The sequence below is a fragment of the Mandrillus leucophaeus genome, unplaced genomic scaffold (genome assembly GCF_000951045.1).
Source record: "Mandrillus leucophaeus isolate KB7577 unplaced genomic scaffold, Mleu.le_1.0 Scaffold339, whole genome shotgun sequence".
In the NCBI taxonomy this organism is placed as follows: domain Eukaryota; kingdom Metazoa; phylum Chordata; class Mammalia; order Primates; family Cercopithecidae; genus Mandrillus; species Mandrillus leucophaeus.
The window spans coordinates 3,843,216-3,862,784 of record NW_012103576.1 but is presented as its reverse complement, the minus strand read 5'-3'; the positions used below and the strand labels follow the sequence as shown (position 1 = coordinate 3,862,784).

Sequence of the window (19,569 nt, the reverse complement as noted above, 5' to 3'; positions counted from 1 at the left end):
TAAGTACTAACATGGAAATTAAAAATCATGAGTAGCTGTCTTTCCTTATGAAATTTTCCTAGACTACACTCCATAAGCAGCAAAAAGAAGTGTTACTGTGACTATAGAACAAGATGGCAATTTTTTAATTTGACTGTCATTTTTCTAAAGTATCTGTAAAGAAAATCCATTTCTGACTGGACTGATAATTTATAAAATATCCTGTGCTGAACCAATAACCTAATTAATATTTAATACCTCCTGATAAGCCAAAAACAGGGAAGTTAATAAAGAGCCAAAGCAGTATTTTCTAAAAAGTATTTTTTTCCTACAATTCTAATGGAGAATGTCATTTTCTTACCTTTTAAATAGAAAACACTTTCATTTATAATAAAGCTGTGATTTGAAGACAAGCAGTAATAACAAAATTTTTATTACATTGTATACCACAGTATGTGATTCTCTTTCTGAGATGCTATCAGAAAAATGCATTGAAACTACTACAACAGACAGGGTAATTGTAATGACTAATTACTAATACTCGGATTCAACTCTAATATATACAAGGCCACAGGCAATGTACACACAAGCTCTTGAGCTGGCTGGAAAAGGAAAAAACTCCCCAGAGGTTAAAAGGTAAGATTTTTTTTAAAAACTAAAATTAAGAGTCAAAGCAACCCTGCAAATAATACAATAAATGGTTCTATCAAGAAAAGTTCCTTATTTCAGAGAGTTAAATTCTACTTTTTCTACTTTAAGTACTTAGAAAGATCTAAGAAGGTACAAAGAAATACTGATTGAATTTTGGGTACTCTTTCCACATGTCCTTTGCAGTAAACTGACTAATGTGCTAGATCTTTTGGACCTCTCAGATTCTTCTCGAATCTCCCAGTCACGTTTAGTCTGTCACTAAATGAACAGAGACACTCTCCTGACATTCCTAAAAGAAGCGGCAAGAAAATTAAGCTAATGTTGGTAAAGGAACTGGCAAGCATTATATAAAACGTACCATATAAATACAAAGTATTACTTCCTCTTATGGTTATTTGGTAAAGGTCCTTTTAACTCTGATAGTTTTTGACTATCCTAAGACTATGACCTCATTCTAAGATGGTTTTCTTAGAAAGAAAATGGTAGGGCAATTCATATGCTCTGAGCTTAAAAAGCTAAGTTGATCATATCCTTCCTACTTGTTTATGTAGTTCAATAGAGACTGATTACTTACTTAAAGACCACACAAATTCTCAGAGAAAGAAATCACAATCCTTTTAGTACAGAGAAATTGAACTGAAACTCATTTTCTCTTTTGTATAGCTAGCATTTTTTAATGAAAAAGAGCCTCAAAGAAATCTGCAACCTTTAGCTGAAGGCTTTCAAAGTGAGTCATATTTAGAAGCGGAAGTTCGTGCCTTTAAGCACTTTATGACTGTTAGTTAAGTCAGAAGCCATGAATTCAGTACTTTGAGATCTCTGAATAAAATATAACTATCAAGGTTTCTACTTTTTATAAGATGCATTTCACACTATTCATGTCTCTAAGAAAGAAAAGGGTCATCTTCAAGCAAGATCATTTTTAAAGGTATCTTTAGTAAGCTAAGTTCAATCATTAGTAAGATTTTCATTTGAACACAGTGACACACTCACATATCAAATTACATTCTCTGTAGTTCTAAGATGGGATTTTTCAGTGAAACAACTTCTTTGTATTTCAGAAATCACAAGTGCCTCTTTCAAAGGGGGCAGTTTCTCTTCCCAGATTGTGAATGTGATTCACTATACAGAACACTTATTAAAAATGAAAGGGGAAAAGAAGATCATCAATGACCATCAATCCATTTCTATAATTTCCTAATTGTTGATATTATCATGAAATATTCTAAAAAGAAGTTCCAAATGTATGTGTATTTTAAAATATATTATTTATACTCTAAATCCAGAATTATAAGCAAAAATTATCCATTAACTAGAAGGGAAATAAAAATTTAATAGAAAAAAATAATAAATAAAACTTTTCAATTAAAATATTTAAATACAAAATAAACTATTGCAGGTTTTTGAAGATTTTCAGAAATAATAAATTCCACTTTCTAGAAGGTAACTGAAGACAGAAATGTCTTCATCTTTAACAGACAAAAAAAGATTTCATTTTATGATCATTTAAATAGTTAATATGTGCTTTTTAGAAAATATACTTGAGATTTAAATTTCTCGGTAAAGAAAGAGTACAGAGGTACTCTTTGTAAAAAGAAGATGGAGGAAAAACAGATTTTTTACAAGGGAGTTCAGAGACATCTAGTGGTTGGTAATATTATACTGGATTTTTTTCTTAGAAAATAAAATAAGGTTATGTAGTTCCACAGTTGTGTTCACATTATAAACAGTATAAGATTTTCCTTGCAGTTTGAATGCGTTTCGTCCTACTGGTTTAATGATTCCAGAAACTGAAAACAGCATTAAGCTCTCAACCTTTTAAAAAAAATAGCAAAATATCACTGAAATAAAAACTCAAAATTCAGTAACTATTCTATCACAGAAAAGGGTATGTTTGTTCTAAAACATGATTAACTGACAAATGCAGCTAGGCATTTGTCTTTTACAAGCTGTTAGTGGTGCTCTAAATTAAATCATTACATGTATAAAACCCCAAATGGCTAAAAGATTTATCCCGCATGGCTTTTAAAAGGAGTTCTCTGCTAAACATAGTCATAGATTCACCGTGCTAAAAGGGACCTTAAAAGGCCAAGTAACTCACCGCCAATGTCTTCAGAGAGTCAAAATAGAATTCCACTTTCAAAGGCTGATGAAAAGCTATTCTACATTGTTCTTCAATAATCTATTTCAATGACCCAAAGAACCCTATAAAACAACTCTCCCCTATATCTAACCTCAGTCCTTCATGTTACAGATTACCTATCTTTTTTATTCTTTTCTTAATTCTTCCTACTGTATCTTGCTAACATATATATCTTTTCATAGTCTTTTGTACAAGTATAGCACTTTACACTTATCCCTATTAAATGTCATGTTTGCTGGGCGCGATGGCTCATGCCTATAATCCCAGCACTTTGGGAGGCCGAGGCGGGTGGATCACATGAGATCAGGAGTTTGAGACCAGCCTGGCCAACATGGTGAAACCCCATCTCTACTAAAAATACAAAAGTTAGCTGGACGTGGTGGCAGGCGCCTGTAATCCCAGCTACTCGGGAGGCTGAGACAGGAGAACTGCTTGAACCTGGGAGGTGGAGGTTGCAGTGAGCCAAGATTACACCACTGCACTCCAGCCTGGGTGACAAGAGTGAAACTCCGTCTCAAAATAAATAAATAAATGCCTACATACATACCAAAATAAATAAATAAATAAATGTTGTGTTGCTAGATTCAACTGACCCATCATTCCAACTGCTCTAGTTCCTTCTGGATCATGGCTTGGTCTAAAATGTCTGCTAGCTCTCCAAGCATACGCCATTCATAAATTTGATGGACATATTCCACACACTCTAAATTTTTGTTAAAGTTTTAACAAATATGTGATCTTCTAAAGCATCTGCCAAAATTAATGTCTTCACTACAGTAACCCAGATTTTTCCTTTCTTTTTATTCAACTCGAACTGAAAACATAAAGTGAGTCAAGCAAAATATTAAGCATTGTTTCACACTCAGTCCCAACTTTTAGACAAAAAGATATTTATGATAGGTAGCAGCTAAGAAAAATATATCCTATTTTATGATTAGTCACAAAAATATTGTTTGGATTGTTAGTTTCTGGTTGCTTTTAATTCTTAGGCTGCATAAATCTACTTTTGTCTTAATTACCTTGGCTGACAAAAGATTAACAACGTCAACATTAAAAATGTGTTACATGTATTTCAAAATCATCGTGAACACCACTGCTAAGTAGGACTAGAATAGGAACACAATTCGCATTAGAAAGTAATGGAGGAAATCACATAAGCTAAAATAAAATATCTCTTCAACTTAAATATTCTGTTTCCTGAAAAAAAAAAAAAAAACTCAACTCAGGCAACAACTCCTTTTCACTGAAAGCCCATCTTTAAGTCACTCACATAGTCTCAAGTATAATCTGCTTAATTACAAATGGGAAAATATACCTCTAAAGTGGAGAGCTCTGAAGATCAGCACATTAACAAGTGACCAAACTTAGCATCACCAACAGTGTGACAACATGACATAATGTGCCTTCTGATGGGATGCAATAAAAAATACATAACATCACTTCCATAGCACTCTTGCCAAATATGTTGAACCTAAATCTTACAATGAGTAATGAGGCAAATTCACAATGCGGGACATTCTACAAGACAGCTAGCCTGGACACCTTTAAAAAGTCATGATCACGAAAACCAAAAAGTTGTGGATTAAAAGAGATTAAAGAGACCCAACAACGAAATGCAATGTGTGAAACTTGTAGGATCATCAATTTTAAAAAAACAGCTATAAAGAGCATTTTGGGGGCCACTGGAAAATCTTACACATGGACTGTATACTAAATGACATTACTGAATCAATGTTTTCAGGTGGGACTGTGGTTATGTAAGAAAATGTCATTATTCTTAGGAGATATATGCTTAAGTATTTAGAGGTGAACACTCACATTGTCTGTAATTTTCAAATGGTTCAGAAATATAGTTAAGTATCCTTATAAATATAAACTATAGATATGCATTTCAGAATATAGAATATAGATGCTCCCATATTTTTAATACAAAGTATAGATTCTACAGGTATGTATAGGTGCTGCATATGTATACATATATATACAGAGAGAGAGAAAGAGAGAGCACCAATGTGCCAAAATGTTAATTGGAGAATCTAGGTGAAGGATATATGACGTCTGAAATTTTTCAAAATAAAAAGTTGGAGGAAATCGGTAAGAAAGGAATACATACCATGGCAGTCCTAGACTTGATAAACCAGTCAAATCTAAACTGGGGAGCATTTCGTACACACTGTCTTAATTCTTCATATACATTTTCTCTATCAAAGCCCATTTTGTGTAACATACAAATCAAGAATCTATCTTCTTCCTCAGTATAGTTCTTTCCTTTGCTGGTTCCATATTGAATGCGCAACTGATGAAATGGAGCCTTGTATCTTGCAATCTGTGTATTTAAACAAAATAGTGCTTTTAATTGAACGTGCAGTAAGAAGTCAAAGCTGACCACCATATCAATTAAGACGATCTAATAATAATTTGACATAAAATATAGTACTTTGGCATCCAGGGCTTTCTTGATACTGATCCTTCGTTGAATTCTTGCTTCTCCACGTTCAATTTGAGCCATAATTTTCTCAATGTCCTGTAATTCATTGCAACGTTCCCAAAATACAGCTGAAAAACAGTTATTTCTTTACAATCCTATTATTTAAGCAAATAAATCCAAGGAATTGTAGAATAAGGAATTAATGGGAAAGAATGCAGTAAGCTTGTACTTCTTAAAATTAAGATTCACATTCATCTTATATATATAATATGTTCAATTATTAAATACTACTAACTTTTCACTTAAAAATAAGACCTCAACAAGGTTTTAGGCTAGCAATGTTCCCTTCATGAAATAGTATGGAATCTTATGATCCATCCCAAATGACTAGGATTTCAAAAGATGGTGCAGACACTGATGTAAGATAGGCTTTTTACTCAAACATGATAGAAAAGGGACCAAACACATAAAGTGACACAGGAGAGAGCAATATATAAACAGTGAATATAGCTTCCTAGCATGCAAAAACAATTATGGGCCAGGCGCAGTGGCTCACACCGTAATCCCAGCACTTTGGGAGGCCGAGGTGGGTAGATTGCCTGAGGTTGGGAGTTTGAGACCAGCCTGGTCACCATGGTGAAACCTCGTCTCTACTAAAAATATGAAAATTAGCTGCGCATGGTGGTGCGCGCCTGTAATTCCAGCTACTCGGGAAGCTGAAGCGGGAGAATTGCTTGAACCCGGAAAGTGGAGGCTGCAGTGAGCCAAGATCATGCCATTGCACTCCAGCCTGGGTGACTGAGTGACACTCTGTCTCAAAAACAAACAAATAAACAAAAAAACCAAGCTATTATGAACAGATTGTTCAAATTTTTTCTATGGAGCAGCCATTTCTCCTGAAATTGTCATTTGCTTTTGGAATCACTCAGTAATCATCTTACGGTATTTCCAATGACCAATAGTGTGTTTTTAAACTTACTTGGAATACCCTTTTCTCATTATTAAAAAAAAAAAAAAAAAAAAAACCTCATTGGGATTTTAATTGCATACACACTGAAAAATACTTCAAGTCACTCAACCAGATTTTATAGATGAGCCAAATAATCTGGCTGTATTAATATGTCACATCTTATGACTTCAATGAAAGGCCTTTTAATGACATACTCCACATCCTCAAGCTTTTCATTTTTAGAGCCTATCAAGAAAGGTATGTGAGCACTCTGATTTTTATAAGCACCTGTGTTCATTTATTCATTCACTCAATCATTCAACAAATATTTCAACAACTGCTATGTATAAGATACTGTATATTCAAGGGTGGCCAATTGTATACATTTCTTCTCTTACTGTAACCAACTACAACAAACTCATTGCAATGTCCCCACCCTGTGACATGGCCCCCAACCTGGCAGGCAGCAATTAAATAGTCCTGAGCTAGTCATGCCACCTGGCCTGATGTCAAATTTGAAAGAATGTCTGACAGGACAATCTTTTTAAATCACATTTTTTCTTGCAACTTCACACACACTGATGTTATCTCCCTGCCTATCTTCTGAAGAAAATTCTTCTTAAAAATCTCTCTGCACATACCCTTTTACATTCTTTTCATTCAACTCTTGATGCTAAAATTTCTCTCTTCAATCTATTTTTTCCCCTAAGCCTCCAAATGCCCTAAATTTATGTGCTAAATGTTCAGAGTAATAGTAATGTCATGCTGGTATCAAGGAAAAGGAAGTTCATAAACTTAATGTTATATGTAATAAAAACTCAATACAACTGACCTCTAAAGTCCCCCAGAAGACCCTTTTAGATTTCCAGAAGAAAAAAAAATCTCTCTACTTAAATCTGGATTTCTTCAAGCACTAGCATGCTAGATAAATTAAAAGCTGTTCCTAGCCATTATTAATCTTTAGTATATTTGTTACTGCAATATTTCTTTCCTACTATTGCAAAAACAGAATTTCAGTGGTTAGGTTAAATAGATTTGGGGCAGGGGCTATCATAGAAACTTAAACCTACTTTGTAAACTTAAACCTACTTTGCCATTGTTTCAATGACAAAAAATGCTCTAGATTCTAAACATCTTGTTTCAAATTATAATTTTAAGAGCTGAACCTATTTGGAAGTTAGAAAAGTCCTATATACTACATATAGAAAACTTGCTAGACATATTTACCTATTTTTAATAAGATTTCTGGATAGCTAAACATGAGGAGGTTTCTGGAGGGTGGCGTGCCCAGGGAGGGCACTGAAGCGCTGCGCCCCTTGGCCCATACCTTGCCCTACACGCTTCATCTGTATCCTTTGCTCCTTTATAATAAACCAGTAAGTGTAAAAAAAATCCATATGCTTCAGCAGCTACACTGATTCTGGTCGAGCTCAACAACACAGGTGAGTAAGAGAGGGAGACGATTCGAGGACCAGTTAACAGATTGATTAAAGCAACCTTTTCAGCTCTATGCCCACTAGCCTCAAGTTAATGGGACCCACAGGAACTCTCTGGAAAAGGTTGGAACTCTGAGGGTGTTTGAGCATCTAAATGGGCCTGACGGGAACTCTCTACATTAAGGACGACCTAGAAAGAAAGGCATGAATTCAGTCCACTGAATATGAATCTCAGAACTGAACCAGAAGAGGACCAAATTCCAGAGGTGGGAAGGTGGGAAACTAATTTTGTCAATGCTTATCCAATAGCCACCCTTGTTTTATCGAGCTTTATTTGGCTCTTTTAGCTAGGTGATAGAAACAATAGCAGTCAGTTTGTTACGATAAATCTTATAATCTTTTCATAGAAATACAAGTACACTTTATACTCTCATCTATGTCTTATTCATAAAAGTTTAAAACATCTCTGAACAAAGGTACAATTAAACTGGTGCTACATAAATGAATAACGTTAAAATACAACACCATGTTTCAAATTATATACAAACCTGAATACTCCATGACCTCCTCAGGGGATTTGCCCTCTACCTCTCGAGCTATGTTATCAATGTCATCTCTTCCATATTTCTCATTAGCTTTAATAAACTGGTTAAAATCTCGTTTAGTCCAGTTTGTGAAACCCTGTGAACAAAAAGTTAAGCATTATCAATAGAGGTTAAATTAATAAATCCATTTATTGTCCTATTTACTTCTATACAATGATACATTTAAAAACACTTTAAAAGACTTAAAATGTTTCTCCTCATAAAATTGCACATATTTTATGTTGGAATCAAAAGTTGAGTGAGAGTTGTTACAGAAATAACTGCTTTTCTATTACAAAGAGAATGTAATCTTCTCCAAGTACTTAAAGTTGATATATAGTTCTAAGATTTTCTGTAGTTCTTAATTTCATATTTTATAGATGCCTACTACATTAAAATACAAATGCATGAAAATAAAAATGCTAATATAAATGCTGAAGTCGTGATATTCTAGTACTTCAATGATTTTTTTCACAGATCTGTTCCCATGTAAATTAAGAGAGAGAAATGTGGATATACTAAATCAAAAGAACACTGAGAATAATCAAAAGAGAATGCAAAAAAAAAAAATTCTAACTCTTTACATCATTCTGAACTAGTGGGAATAAATAATTTCTGTTCTAAATTATGTTCCTAAATAGAACTTCTACAAGCAGAATGTTATTGGAGCCACTCAATTTCTTTACTAAAACATAAAACACTTTAGCCAGTGTTTTAAATTCCCTTGGCATTATTAGCATGTCTGTGAAGTCACAAGACCAAGAATTTGTTTTCCACTCCTCGAGCCCCAACTCACATAAACGTGATACTCTAGACATTGCAAAACTCTATCCCTGGCTTTTAGTCGATAAAGATTTCAGATGACCCCACATTTTGTTCCTATGTACTGCCATGGTTTTTGAAAAAGATTAATTATTTAAGGTAGCAGAGAAGGACAAAAATGAATTCATCTACTAGGAGGGGCAGAAAACTGATTATATTTCTAATCACAAACTAAAATATTATCTCAGTTGAGATTGTATATTCATGTTATACCATACATTCACAATATACTCCAAGCCATGTAGCATTCTAAAGCCGTAACTTCACTTTTGCATTCAGGAAATACATTTTGAAAACAGAAGATGAATATTTAAATGTTTTATTTTATCCTGTGGTAAGTTCTAATATTCAGCCATCTGCAATTATATTTTCAAACTAAACTTTATTACTTCCAGGCATTTGGTTCAAAAACTTATGAATGTAATTTGTGAAAATCCAATACACATACAATAAAATTACATGTTACAGCAAAGACCTATATAATAAATAACATATAAATATAAAAACTATCTTTCAATAATTAATGCGGAGAATTACCTGCTATTATGCATTGCACATTGTTCAAAATTTGTTGAATAAATAAATCTTGCTGGCAACCCTCTACACTAAAGTAATGTCTTACAAGTACACATTTTGCTTTCGCAAGCCTTCTGTGCTGAAATTCTTTTTACCTTCTATAGTTTATTTTAGAAGTAGAACACTCGTAAAACTCGTTATAGCAATAATAACTTGAAAGCATTAATATTTTGTTCAAATGGAAGCCTTTCTAATTTAATAATTGTTACACAATGATCACCTTAAAAAGTTTCAGAAATATCATTGCATGAAAATTCTAAAAAAAAATAAAAATAATTTTGAAAATTACGAAATTATTCTATTAATAAAAAATTAATGGAATATAACTTCAGGAGATAATTCACATCTATAAACAAAAGAAATTTAAATTTTCAAGAATATGCTAATAACAAGCTTGGCCCGTTGGCTCACACCTGTAATATCAGCTGCACTTTGGGAGGCTAAGGTGGGCGGATCACTTGAGGTCAGGAGTTTGAGGCTAGCCTAGCCAACATGGCAAAACCCTATCTCTACTAAAAACACAAAAATTAGCCAGGCACGGTGGCGGGTGCCTGTAATCCCAGTTACTCAGGAGGCTGGGGCAGGAGAATCGCTTGAACCCGGGAGGTGGAGGATGCAGTGAGCTGAGATTGCACCACTGTACTCCGGCCTGGGTGACAGAGCAAGACTGTCTCAAAAAACAAAAAAGAATATGTTAATAACTACTGTCTATCAGAATTCAAATGTGGATTCACTGACCTTATCAATCTTTAGAGTTATTTCAAGAGTAAACAATATAAAAAAGAAATGTGTGTCATATTGCTAATATTTTACACTTATATTTTGCATATACATACTACCCAGTATTTCCAAAAGGGCATATTCTATAAGATCAATTTTTAAAAATAGGGATTTTGGTCTAAACATGTTTACAAAATAGCCCTGAGTTTTGCTGGTGTGTCAAACTAGGATACTAGGCCCATACAAAAAAAGTAAGTGTGATCTGTATTTTCTTTTTTTCTATCGATTGACTGTAAATATTTCAGCCATTGAAAATACTTTACTTGGGTGAGAAGTTTTTCCTTTTCTTCAGTCTCTTCTAGTGTAAGAGGTTCAGCTCCATCAATCTTTTTTTGCTCTTCTCTTTGAGCCAGAGCTGGATTTGGGATATCAGGATTCCTTGGGACCTATAAATCAAGAGACAAACTAAGAGTAAACTGACGAGAAAAATTAATTACTAAGGCTGTATATACACAGCCTTATCAATCTTTAGAGTTATTTCAAGAGTAAACAATATAAAATCATAGTCAGAATGACACATGGTCCTCTCCACATTTCTGCTACCATGATCCTATTGAAGTAAAAACCATTATTGTGCCACATGATATTGCATAGTTAAAACTCATTAGTAAATGCCACATTAGATTTCAGATATGATTATACTCTGGAACAAAGTCTATCCTTATACTATTGTAATATACAGAACAAACAAAAAGTTTGGCAGTAAAAAGAAAAAAGAACCCATATTACCCTGGCAACACAGAGCAGAATGGAGAAGTGGCAATGCACCTAAACATTACATCCAACAGTCTGATCAGTTCAATGTGCAAAAAGAAAGGAGTGCTTTTATTGCCTGCGAAGGTATGTAAGGGGAGAGAGCATTTTTACATAAAATCGAAAGTTTGGAAAACATAACAGGATAATGAAGAAAAAAGAAGAAACAGAGAATATAAGAGGGAAGGGTATAGTAGAGCACACAAATAGCTATGATAGGACCAGTGGTCAAGGGGGGGAAAAGACTAACAACAGCAGTGACCAACAGAAATCATATATGGTGTTTTGGGCACAGAACTGCAAATACAGTGACAACTGAGAACAGAACTCAAGTTCAAAAGATGAGGACAGAAGCTCAGCTCTCCAAGAAAGCAAGCTGCCACCTGTATCTCAAAACTGTAGCCTGCAGAGCCTCAGTGTATCACAGTGAGCATATACAACCAGTGTGGTTCAGCAGTATGGGGCTGAACTATACTTGGTGTATGGAGGAACAAATGAAGTCTCTCAGCCTAAAGCCTGATATCATCGCTATGTGCATCTGCAGCTACAAGGAAGCACATTGATTTAAGAGGGCAAGTACATAACATGTGTACTACACTTTATAGCATTCCATTAAACATGAAAATAAAAGGGCTGGCAGCAAGCCTTCCACTGTTTGAAATGCACACATATCACAAATGACTCATTCCCTAGGGGCATCTGGTAGTCATGGTTTTACTACCCTGTAATTATAATACATATTAGAGTGTATTTTTCTCATTGTTGTATGTATTTCATAGAGTTTAGAACTATATCATTGCAACTTAAAAATAACCTTTAAACAATAACTATTAAGGACAATAGTTCTTCAAGTATAAAACCTAACTGAGCATTAAAAAGAAATACTGAGAAAGTAGACTCACCTGTAATCATCAGTATCAGGCAATCAAATTAGCAGGTATTGACTAAATGTCTATTACGTAGAACTATGATAAGTATTGACTGGAATATAACTATAGGTTTTATCCCTTATCCCAAATGTTTCAGACCAGAAGTGTTTCAGATTTCAGAGTTTTGGGGGGTTTGGAATATTTGCATTACACTTATCTGTTGAGCATTTCTAACTTGAGAATCCGAAATCAAAAAAACGCTCCAATGAGCATTTCCTTTGGGTGCAATGTCAGGGCTCAAAAGGTTTTGGATTCTGGAGCATGTCAGATTTCAGATTTTTGAACTAGGGAAACTCTACCTATATTAGATATGGTCCTTGCCCACAAGGAGCTCACAAACTAGTTGTGGAATTTTGAGCTGTACCTTAAGGACTCTAAGGATTTGGGGAGATGGAGAAGGAAGAAAGAATATTCTAGGCTAGGGCAGTATGAGCAAAAACATGAAGGCAGAAATGTGCGGAAGGCACACATAGGGTTCATGTTGAAAAGAGATAAGAAACAAGGCCAGGTAGAGACAGATTTAGAGGGTCTTGAAACTACACAGAAGGTTCTGCAGACTTTTGAACAAGGGAGTGAAGTATCAAAATGTAGCGTTTTTACCTGTAAGCCTTCTGCTGAATGGACTGAAGTGGGGAAGCGACTGACAGGTAAGAGAACCTGCTGAACTATCATAATCTAGAAATGAGGCATGATCATCTGGACTACGATGGTGGCAAACGGAAATGGAAAAGAAGGTGTACATTTAAAATGAAATGTAGCCCAGTCATAGCATGATTAAAAACAACTTCTCTTCAGTAGCTAAACCCAGTGTTAAAATTACAGGCATACCAGCAATTCCATTCCTAAGTATTTACGCAAAGAAAGGAAAACGTTATCTATACAAAGACTTTGACAAGATTCTTCACAGTAGCTTTACTCATCATAGCCAAAAGCCAGAAAACAGCCCAGATGACCATCAAGAGAATGGATAAGCAAACTGTGGCCTATTCATACAATGGAATAGGGGTTCTACAATCAAAAGGAAAGAGCCACACAGATACATGGGACAACATGGCTGAATCTCTAAAACATTATGCTAAGTGAAACAAGCCTTATACAGATGGTATGATTCCATTTATGTGAAATTCTAGAACAAAACTTAAAAATCTAATCTATGGAGGGAAAAATCAGAATAGTGGTTGCATCTGAGGAGTGCATATGGTCACTGGGAAGAGGCACTTTCTAGGGTGACAGTAATGGTCTATATCTTTATAGGAGGAGTTCAAGTTACATAAGAGTATGCATTTGTGAAAAAACAATGAATGGTACACTTAAGGTTTATATATTTCACTCTATGTAAATGTTACTTTAAAAAATCATAAACAAAATATGACTGGCTAATGACATGCATGTTGAAGTGTTTCTGGGTAAAATGTACTTATGTCTCCAACTTTGAGATGCATAATGATAAGATAAACACCCATATGATAGAGGGCCAGATAAATGGAAAAATAGATGAAAAAGCAAATACGGTAAGATGTAAACTGTCAAATATATGTGGTGTATATATGGGTGTTCACTATACAATTATTTCAACATTTTTTATTTTTAAAAATCCTTCATAATTTTTTTTAAAAAGTACAGATACAGCTTTAAAAGTTAATAGACCCCTTAAATTCCTGGTATGTGAAATTACTTTGATTTCAAATTTTAATTTTAATTGAAAGAAATCTCTTTGATCTTAAGATATTCTTCTCTTAAATATTTTCAAAATTCCCATGTCCAACAAACTATATTTTTAACAAAATGAAAATATTTTATAAACATCTAATTTATGACAGAAAATAGATAATATACCCACATAAAATAAAATAAAAATGTTTATTCCCATGCAGACATCCCCATACTAAAAACTTCCCCTTTCAACTTCTAATACAAGCAAAATCAGAATATTTTATAAAACCATTGGATTTTAGGATCCACTGCAATTTATGCTATATCCAGTGGTCATATTAATTAACATAGCAAAACAAGAATGACTTCATGAAAGCTTTGTTTGCTATTTTAATTCTAGAAAATACTCAAATAGCTGCTAAAATGTTTAGAATTAGAAAAGGCTCAAATTTTCTAAATTCCTATATCTCCCGCTGATATGGTTTGGCTGTGTCCCCACTCAAATTTCATCTTGAATTGTAGCTCCCATAATTCCCATGTGTCATGGGAAGGACCCAACGGGAGGTAATTGAATCATGAGGGCAGGTCTTTCCCATGCTGTTCTCGTGATAGTGAATAATTCTCATGAGATCTGATGGTATTATAAAGAGGAATTCCCCTGCACAAGTTCTCTCTTCCCTTCTAACATGGAGGATGTGACTTACTCCTCCTTGTCTTCCGCCACGATTGCGAGGCCCCTCGAGTCATGTGGAACTGTGAGTCAATTAAACCTCTTTTCTTTATAAATTACCCAGTCCCGGGTATGTCCTTATCAGCAGTGTGAAAACAGACTAATACACCTCCTATAAAAAAGTCTTAAGACTTGCCTCAACCTTTCTATGCTTCAGTTTCCTCATCTGTAAAATAAGGATGTAGTTCAAGGGCTGTTAGAAGGATAATGAGCTAATATTTATAAATAACTTGGAACAATAAGTAACACATGTAAGGACTAAGTATCTGCTATTAGTATTACTTTACCACCCGCCCACCCACTTCCCTGCCTTAAAAACATCTCAGTGGGTTTCCTTTACTCTAAAGCTACAGTTCAACCTCATTAATATGGCCTACAAAGCCCTCCATATGATTTGACTCTACCCACTCAGCAGCCTCATCTCAAGTCACCCTCTTTCTTAACAGTCCCTAACGACACTGGCTTTCTTAGAGCTCCCAGAAGGAGCCATCCTCCTTCCCACCTCAAGACCTTTGCATATGAGGTACCACCTGCCTCAGCTTTTCTATCCCACACTTCACTTAGCTTATTCACACCTCTGGAAACTCAGCTTAAATGACACTTCCTTAGGGAACGCTTCCCTGATCTCCCAGTCCACAAGAGATACCCATGTTATATTCCCTTCATTAGCACCACTTGTAAGCACAGAACCACACAAATGCCACCACTATTATACTGTAGTATCTAATGCCTATCTCCTCTATTAGAATGTAAGCTCCATGAGGTGAAAGACTGTCTTATTCACTGCTTTAACCCAAGTGCTTGGCCCAGTACCTGGCACAGAGGAGTGCTCAATAAATAGGTATTAAACTCTGTATAAAGGTCCTCTTTTTACTCTTTTTCCCTCTCCTCTTGCTTCTTTCAGGGAAACGAGGAAGAGCAAACAATAAGGTGCAACAGCACGAATTCCATGCCATCTATCTCCCCTCTCCCTATTCATCCCTTTCCTCTATAATACTTACACTTCCCCCTCCTCTTCCCCTTCCTTTCTACCACCTTTAATAGCTGTCCCTTCATTCCTCCATCTTCTGAGATTTCCTCTCTTCTCCATCTCCTTACAGCTGGCCACCACCCAAAGAGTCACTGTAAGACTTCATCCCTAACCACAAACTGCCTGTAATGAAAGGTACTGTTTATATTCAAACCAGACCCATGGCCAGAATGTGGTGGGCACTGTAAATTATCATGGGGAACAAAATTTCAGTATCTCCAAAGAAGGAGCATTAAAGTTATATCAGAGATGATTTTTTAAATTGTTGCTACTCAACTACCACTTGGCCTAACTCCCAAATGTCATGCCACACCATTGTAAACACAGTCCTTATTTAGGACTGCAGAAAGAAACAGGGTTTCATCACATGCAGAAAGAGCCCAGAATGTCTGAGTAGAATGAACAGAACATCTGAATACTGCGAAACTGGTTGTGAGACCAGGACCCATGGCAACCCTGTTAGCTCCACGATCTTGAACAAGGTCCTTTAACCTCTCTGAACTTCAGTTTCCTCACCTATTAAATGGTGATGATAATAACACCTACTTCATGAGGTTGTTAGGAATCAACAACCTCAGTATGTGTTAAAGCACTTTGTAACTTATAAAATGTTCTATGCAAATATTTGATTTATTACTGAGGTCTAACATTTCAATTAATTCTCCTTTCAAGTCTCACTAATAACAGTTAATGAAAGTAACAGAAAATAATATTCTAAACCTAAAATTATTATAAACCTTAATGAGATATGTATTTGTTTACCTCATAAGGTAACTACTTCATTATTAAATAATAATTATTGTTAATAATTATTAATTTTCCTATTTTTATTTTGCATTTGAACCTATAACTTACCTGTTTCTTCTGGTGTATCACTGTTTTCACTTTCTTTGAAACTAGTTTTATGTCTTATGTGAATGTTCACCCTAAAGATCTATTCTAGTTCCAAAATATAAATGAGTTAAGATATAAGTATCTTATATACATGGAGCTTTTCTAGGCACATTCCAGCTACTAATTAAAATAATGGGTCACAGTTCCAGTTGTGATAAAGGTTTACAAAATAAAATTTAAAACACAGCTGTTAATTCATAAAACAGAACACTTCATAAAATTAAAATTGTGTTAATATTTTACTTATTTCATTTTATTTTATTTTTGAGACGGAGTCTCCCTCTGTCACCCAGACTGGAGTGCAGTGGCGCGATCTCAGCTCACTGCAACCTTCACCTCCCAGGTTCAAGCGATTCTCCTGCCTCAGCCTCCCGAGTAGCTGGGATTACAGGCACCTGCCACCACACCCAGCTAATTTTTGTATTTTTAGTAGACACAGGGTTTTGCCATGTTGGCAAGGCTGGTCTCATACTCCTGACCTCAAGTGATCCTCCTGCCTCAGCCTCCCAAAGTGCTGGGATTACAGGCATGAGCCACTGCGCCCAGCCAATATTTTATAATTTTTTAATATTAGTGATTATCATACCTTTAGTCATCTCTCTCCATTCACTAGGAAGTCAGTTTCAACATACAGAAATTACCTGGTATGCTTACTCTCTCAATACGACAGATTTAGTGTGACAAATATTAAATTTCACTCATGAAAACTAGGATTCTATCTACCTATATAAATAAGAATTCCAAATACCAAAAGATCATTTTAAAATTGTATAATTCACTATCAAGTTTATCATTATCTTTAACACCTAAGTGACTACAATCTACTACCCACCAGCAAGGCTTTCAGCAACCTATAAGCAATAAAGACAGAAATACTATTTCTTGGACCTATTAAGGAAATGATCAAAAATTTCCTATCATATATTAATATTTGCTTTTAACTGCATACCTATTGTTCTCTCTACATATTCTTTAACTATTCAAAGACTGGCATTATAAAAATAATATGTTGTTATTACTATTTTGAAATATTGCATAATCCTTCATTAATCTCATTTAGTGATGACTGTACTGGTGATTGAGTAGTTAGATGTTTTACATCTAGTTAAACTTCCTCTTTGGTTTTAAAAGCATCACTGTTGTGATTTACTGTTACAGTCTCTCAAAATGCAACACCTTCTAGTCTAGATTAACAGATTAAATTACTTTTAAATATTATATTAAATTAATCTAAAAAATGGAAAAAATACCTTATAGCCTATCGTCTTCCGATAATAAAGAATTTCCTTTTCCAGGAGCTCAAATAAGCGTGGTGGGAAAAATTGAAAATCCTGAACATTTGGCTGTTTTGGAGGCCGTGGAGCCTATGAGAGGAAAATATATTATATATAGTTCTTTTCAGTACAGGAAGTAAACTTACTTATCTTTTGCTATTTCTGTTATATATGGAACAATAAATACAATAAAATCCATTTATATGGCTGGGCCAAATCAAATACTTTTTTGCACTGTTATATTTTAGAGACTATGATTTGGCAATGATATAAGTAAACCTGACCCATAGATCATGTTGCAAGAGAAATCTACTTTAGGACATAAAAACTGGCCTTGTACAGTTTTACCTTTGGAATCTTTGGCTCGCTGACACGCAAAGCCTCTCTAAAGTAGGCATCCACTGCGTAGTTTGCTTTGCGTTCTCGTTTAGGAGGTTCAATCCATTCCACCATGCCAAGCTATACACAACAAACAACAACAAGGGGTTTAATGACTCCAAACAGTTTTAACAAAATCAAGTACATCAAGGCTGCAGAAACATAAGAAAGCAAAAGCCACCAGGAAGAATCAAAACTTGCCTTATAAATCACAATTTACCTCCAAAGTTCCAAAACATAGTGGTACACCAAGTTTAGATGCAAAGACAGTTTTCTTTATTTTTATTTGAAAGTATGTTTAAAAATTAGTTCTTCCTTGGTGATTGAGAAGAATCTGTACAATCTGCTTGTTTTTTTGTTTTGTTTTGTCAAATGAAATAAAGGTAGCTAATATAGAAGGAAGAGTAACATCGACTATGGTAACTGTAGTTAAGTGTATGAATTAGAAACAGATGAAAGGGGTAAACAATAAATATCAACATGACAAGCATATATCCCTTCAAATAAAGAGAAACGTTCAAATGAGACCTTCTGGAAACGTAGGTATGGCAGAGTTGGAAAGGTTGGTGGAAACAGAAAGACCTAGATTCTGCTACTTCACTAATCATATAACTTTGGGGAAATTATGTTTTTCCATCTGCAAAATGAGAATAGTAATACCTACCTTAAGGATTACATATGATCATATATGTGAAAGCATTAAGTAAACTGCCAAGAGTTAAATGCAAGATATTATTAAACATCCAAAGTAGCATGAACCATGATTTGGCAGCATTACCAATTTTACCCTATTATCAGCTAGAAAATATAATTTAACAGTCAACAGACAAAACTGACACTACAATGTTCTGGAGTCTGAGAAATGGCTTCCCAATCCATATTTTTCTTTATTTCAATCCTTAGCCTAGATCTAGTCTTTACATAAAAAGGGGCATTAATCCACCATTAGTTGTCTCACTCTACTTGATCTAATATAAGGGCTGAATTCCAACCGTGGCATCATATTTTAAGAGTGGATAATAAACCAAGATGACCAGGGTGGTTACAGATTTACAAATTCTCACAGTGCCTAGAGAAGTAATGGCTAAAGACAGACACAATGGTGACATTTGCATATGTGAAAGTCTATCAAATAGAAAAGAACACAGTTCTTTGTTGATCCGTAAGATTAAAACCAATATGGAAAGTTAGAGAAAGTAAATGGCTACTCAATATAACTTAACTATTAATTAAGTACCTACTGTACTGTGTGCAAGTCAGTGTCAGGGATATACAGATGAATAAAATAATCTCTTTCATCAAGGAACTTGTAACTCAAATAAAAAGTTTTCTGAGAACCAGAGAATATGAAACAGTGAAACAAATTGCCCTGAGAGGGGTAAGATTCCCAACACTGCAGTGTTCAGAGGCTGCATATCTGTCTTAGATGCTAAAAATGAGATTTCTTAATCACAAGAAACTTAGCATAAATGACCATCTAACAGCCTATGAGATATCGATATTATGATGAGATTATTAGGTAAAATTAGAAATTCCCATAGCAATGAAACAAATTTCGCTTTTCTTTCAGATGGATTAAT

General features: G+C 34.7%; 1 protein-coding gene across 3 annotated transcripts in view; it reads right to left on the bottom strand.

The window, feature by feature from the left end:
- SMARCA1 (SWI/SNF related, matrix associated, actin dependent regulator of chromatin, subfamily a, member 1) overlaps positions 1-19,569 on the bottom strand; it is a 73,902-nt gene that overhangs the window by 13,680 nt on the left and 40,653 nt on the right. For all 3 annotated transcript variants that reach the window (XM_011988853.1, XM_011988851.1, XM_011988852.1), the window contains 6 exons: positions 17,960-18,070; positions 17,588-17,701; positions 10,612-10,734; positions 8,135-8,267; positions 5,211-5,329; positions 4,887-5,099 (listed from right to left, as the gene is read on the bottom strand). In XM_011988853.1, the coding sequence (XP_011844243.1) occupies positions 4,887-5,099; positions 5,211-5,329; positions 8,135-8,267; positions 10,612-10,734; positions 17,588-17,701; positions 17,960-18,070 (813 nt within the window). The remainder of the gene's footprint in view (positions 1-4,886; positions 5,100-5,210; positions 5,330-8,134; positions 8,268-10,611; positions 10,735-17,587; positions 17,702-17,959; positions 18,071-19,569) is intronic.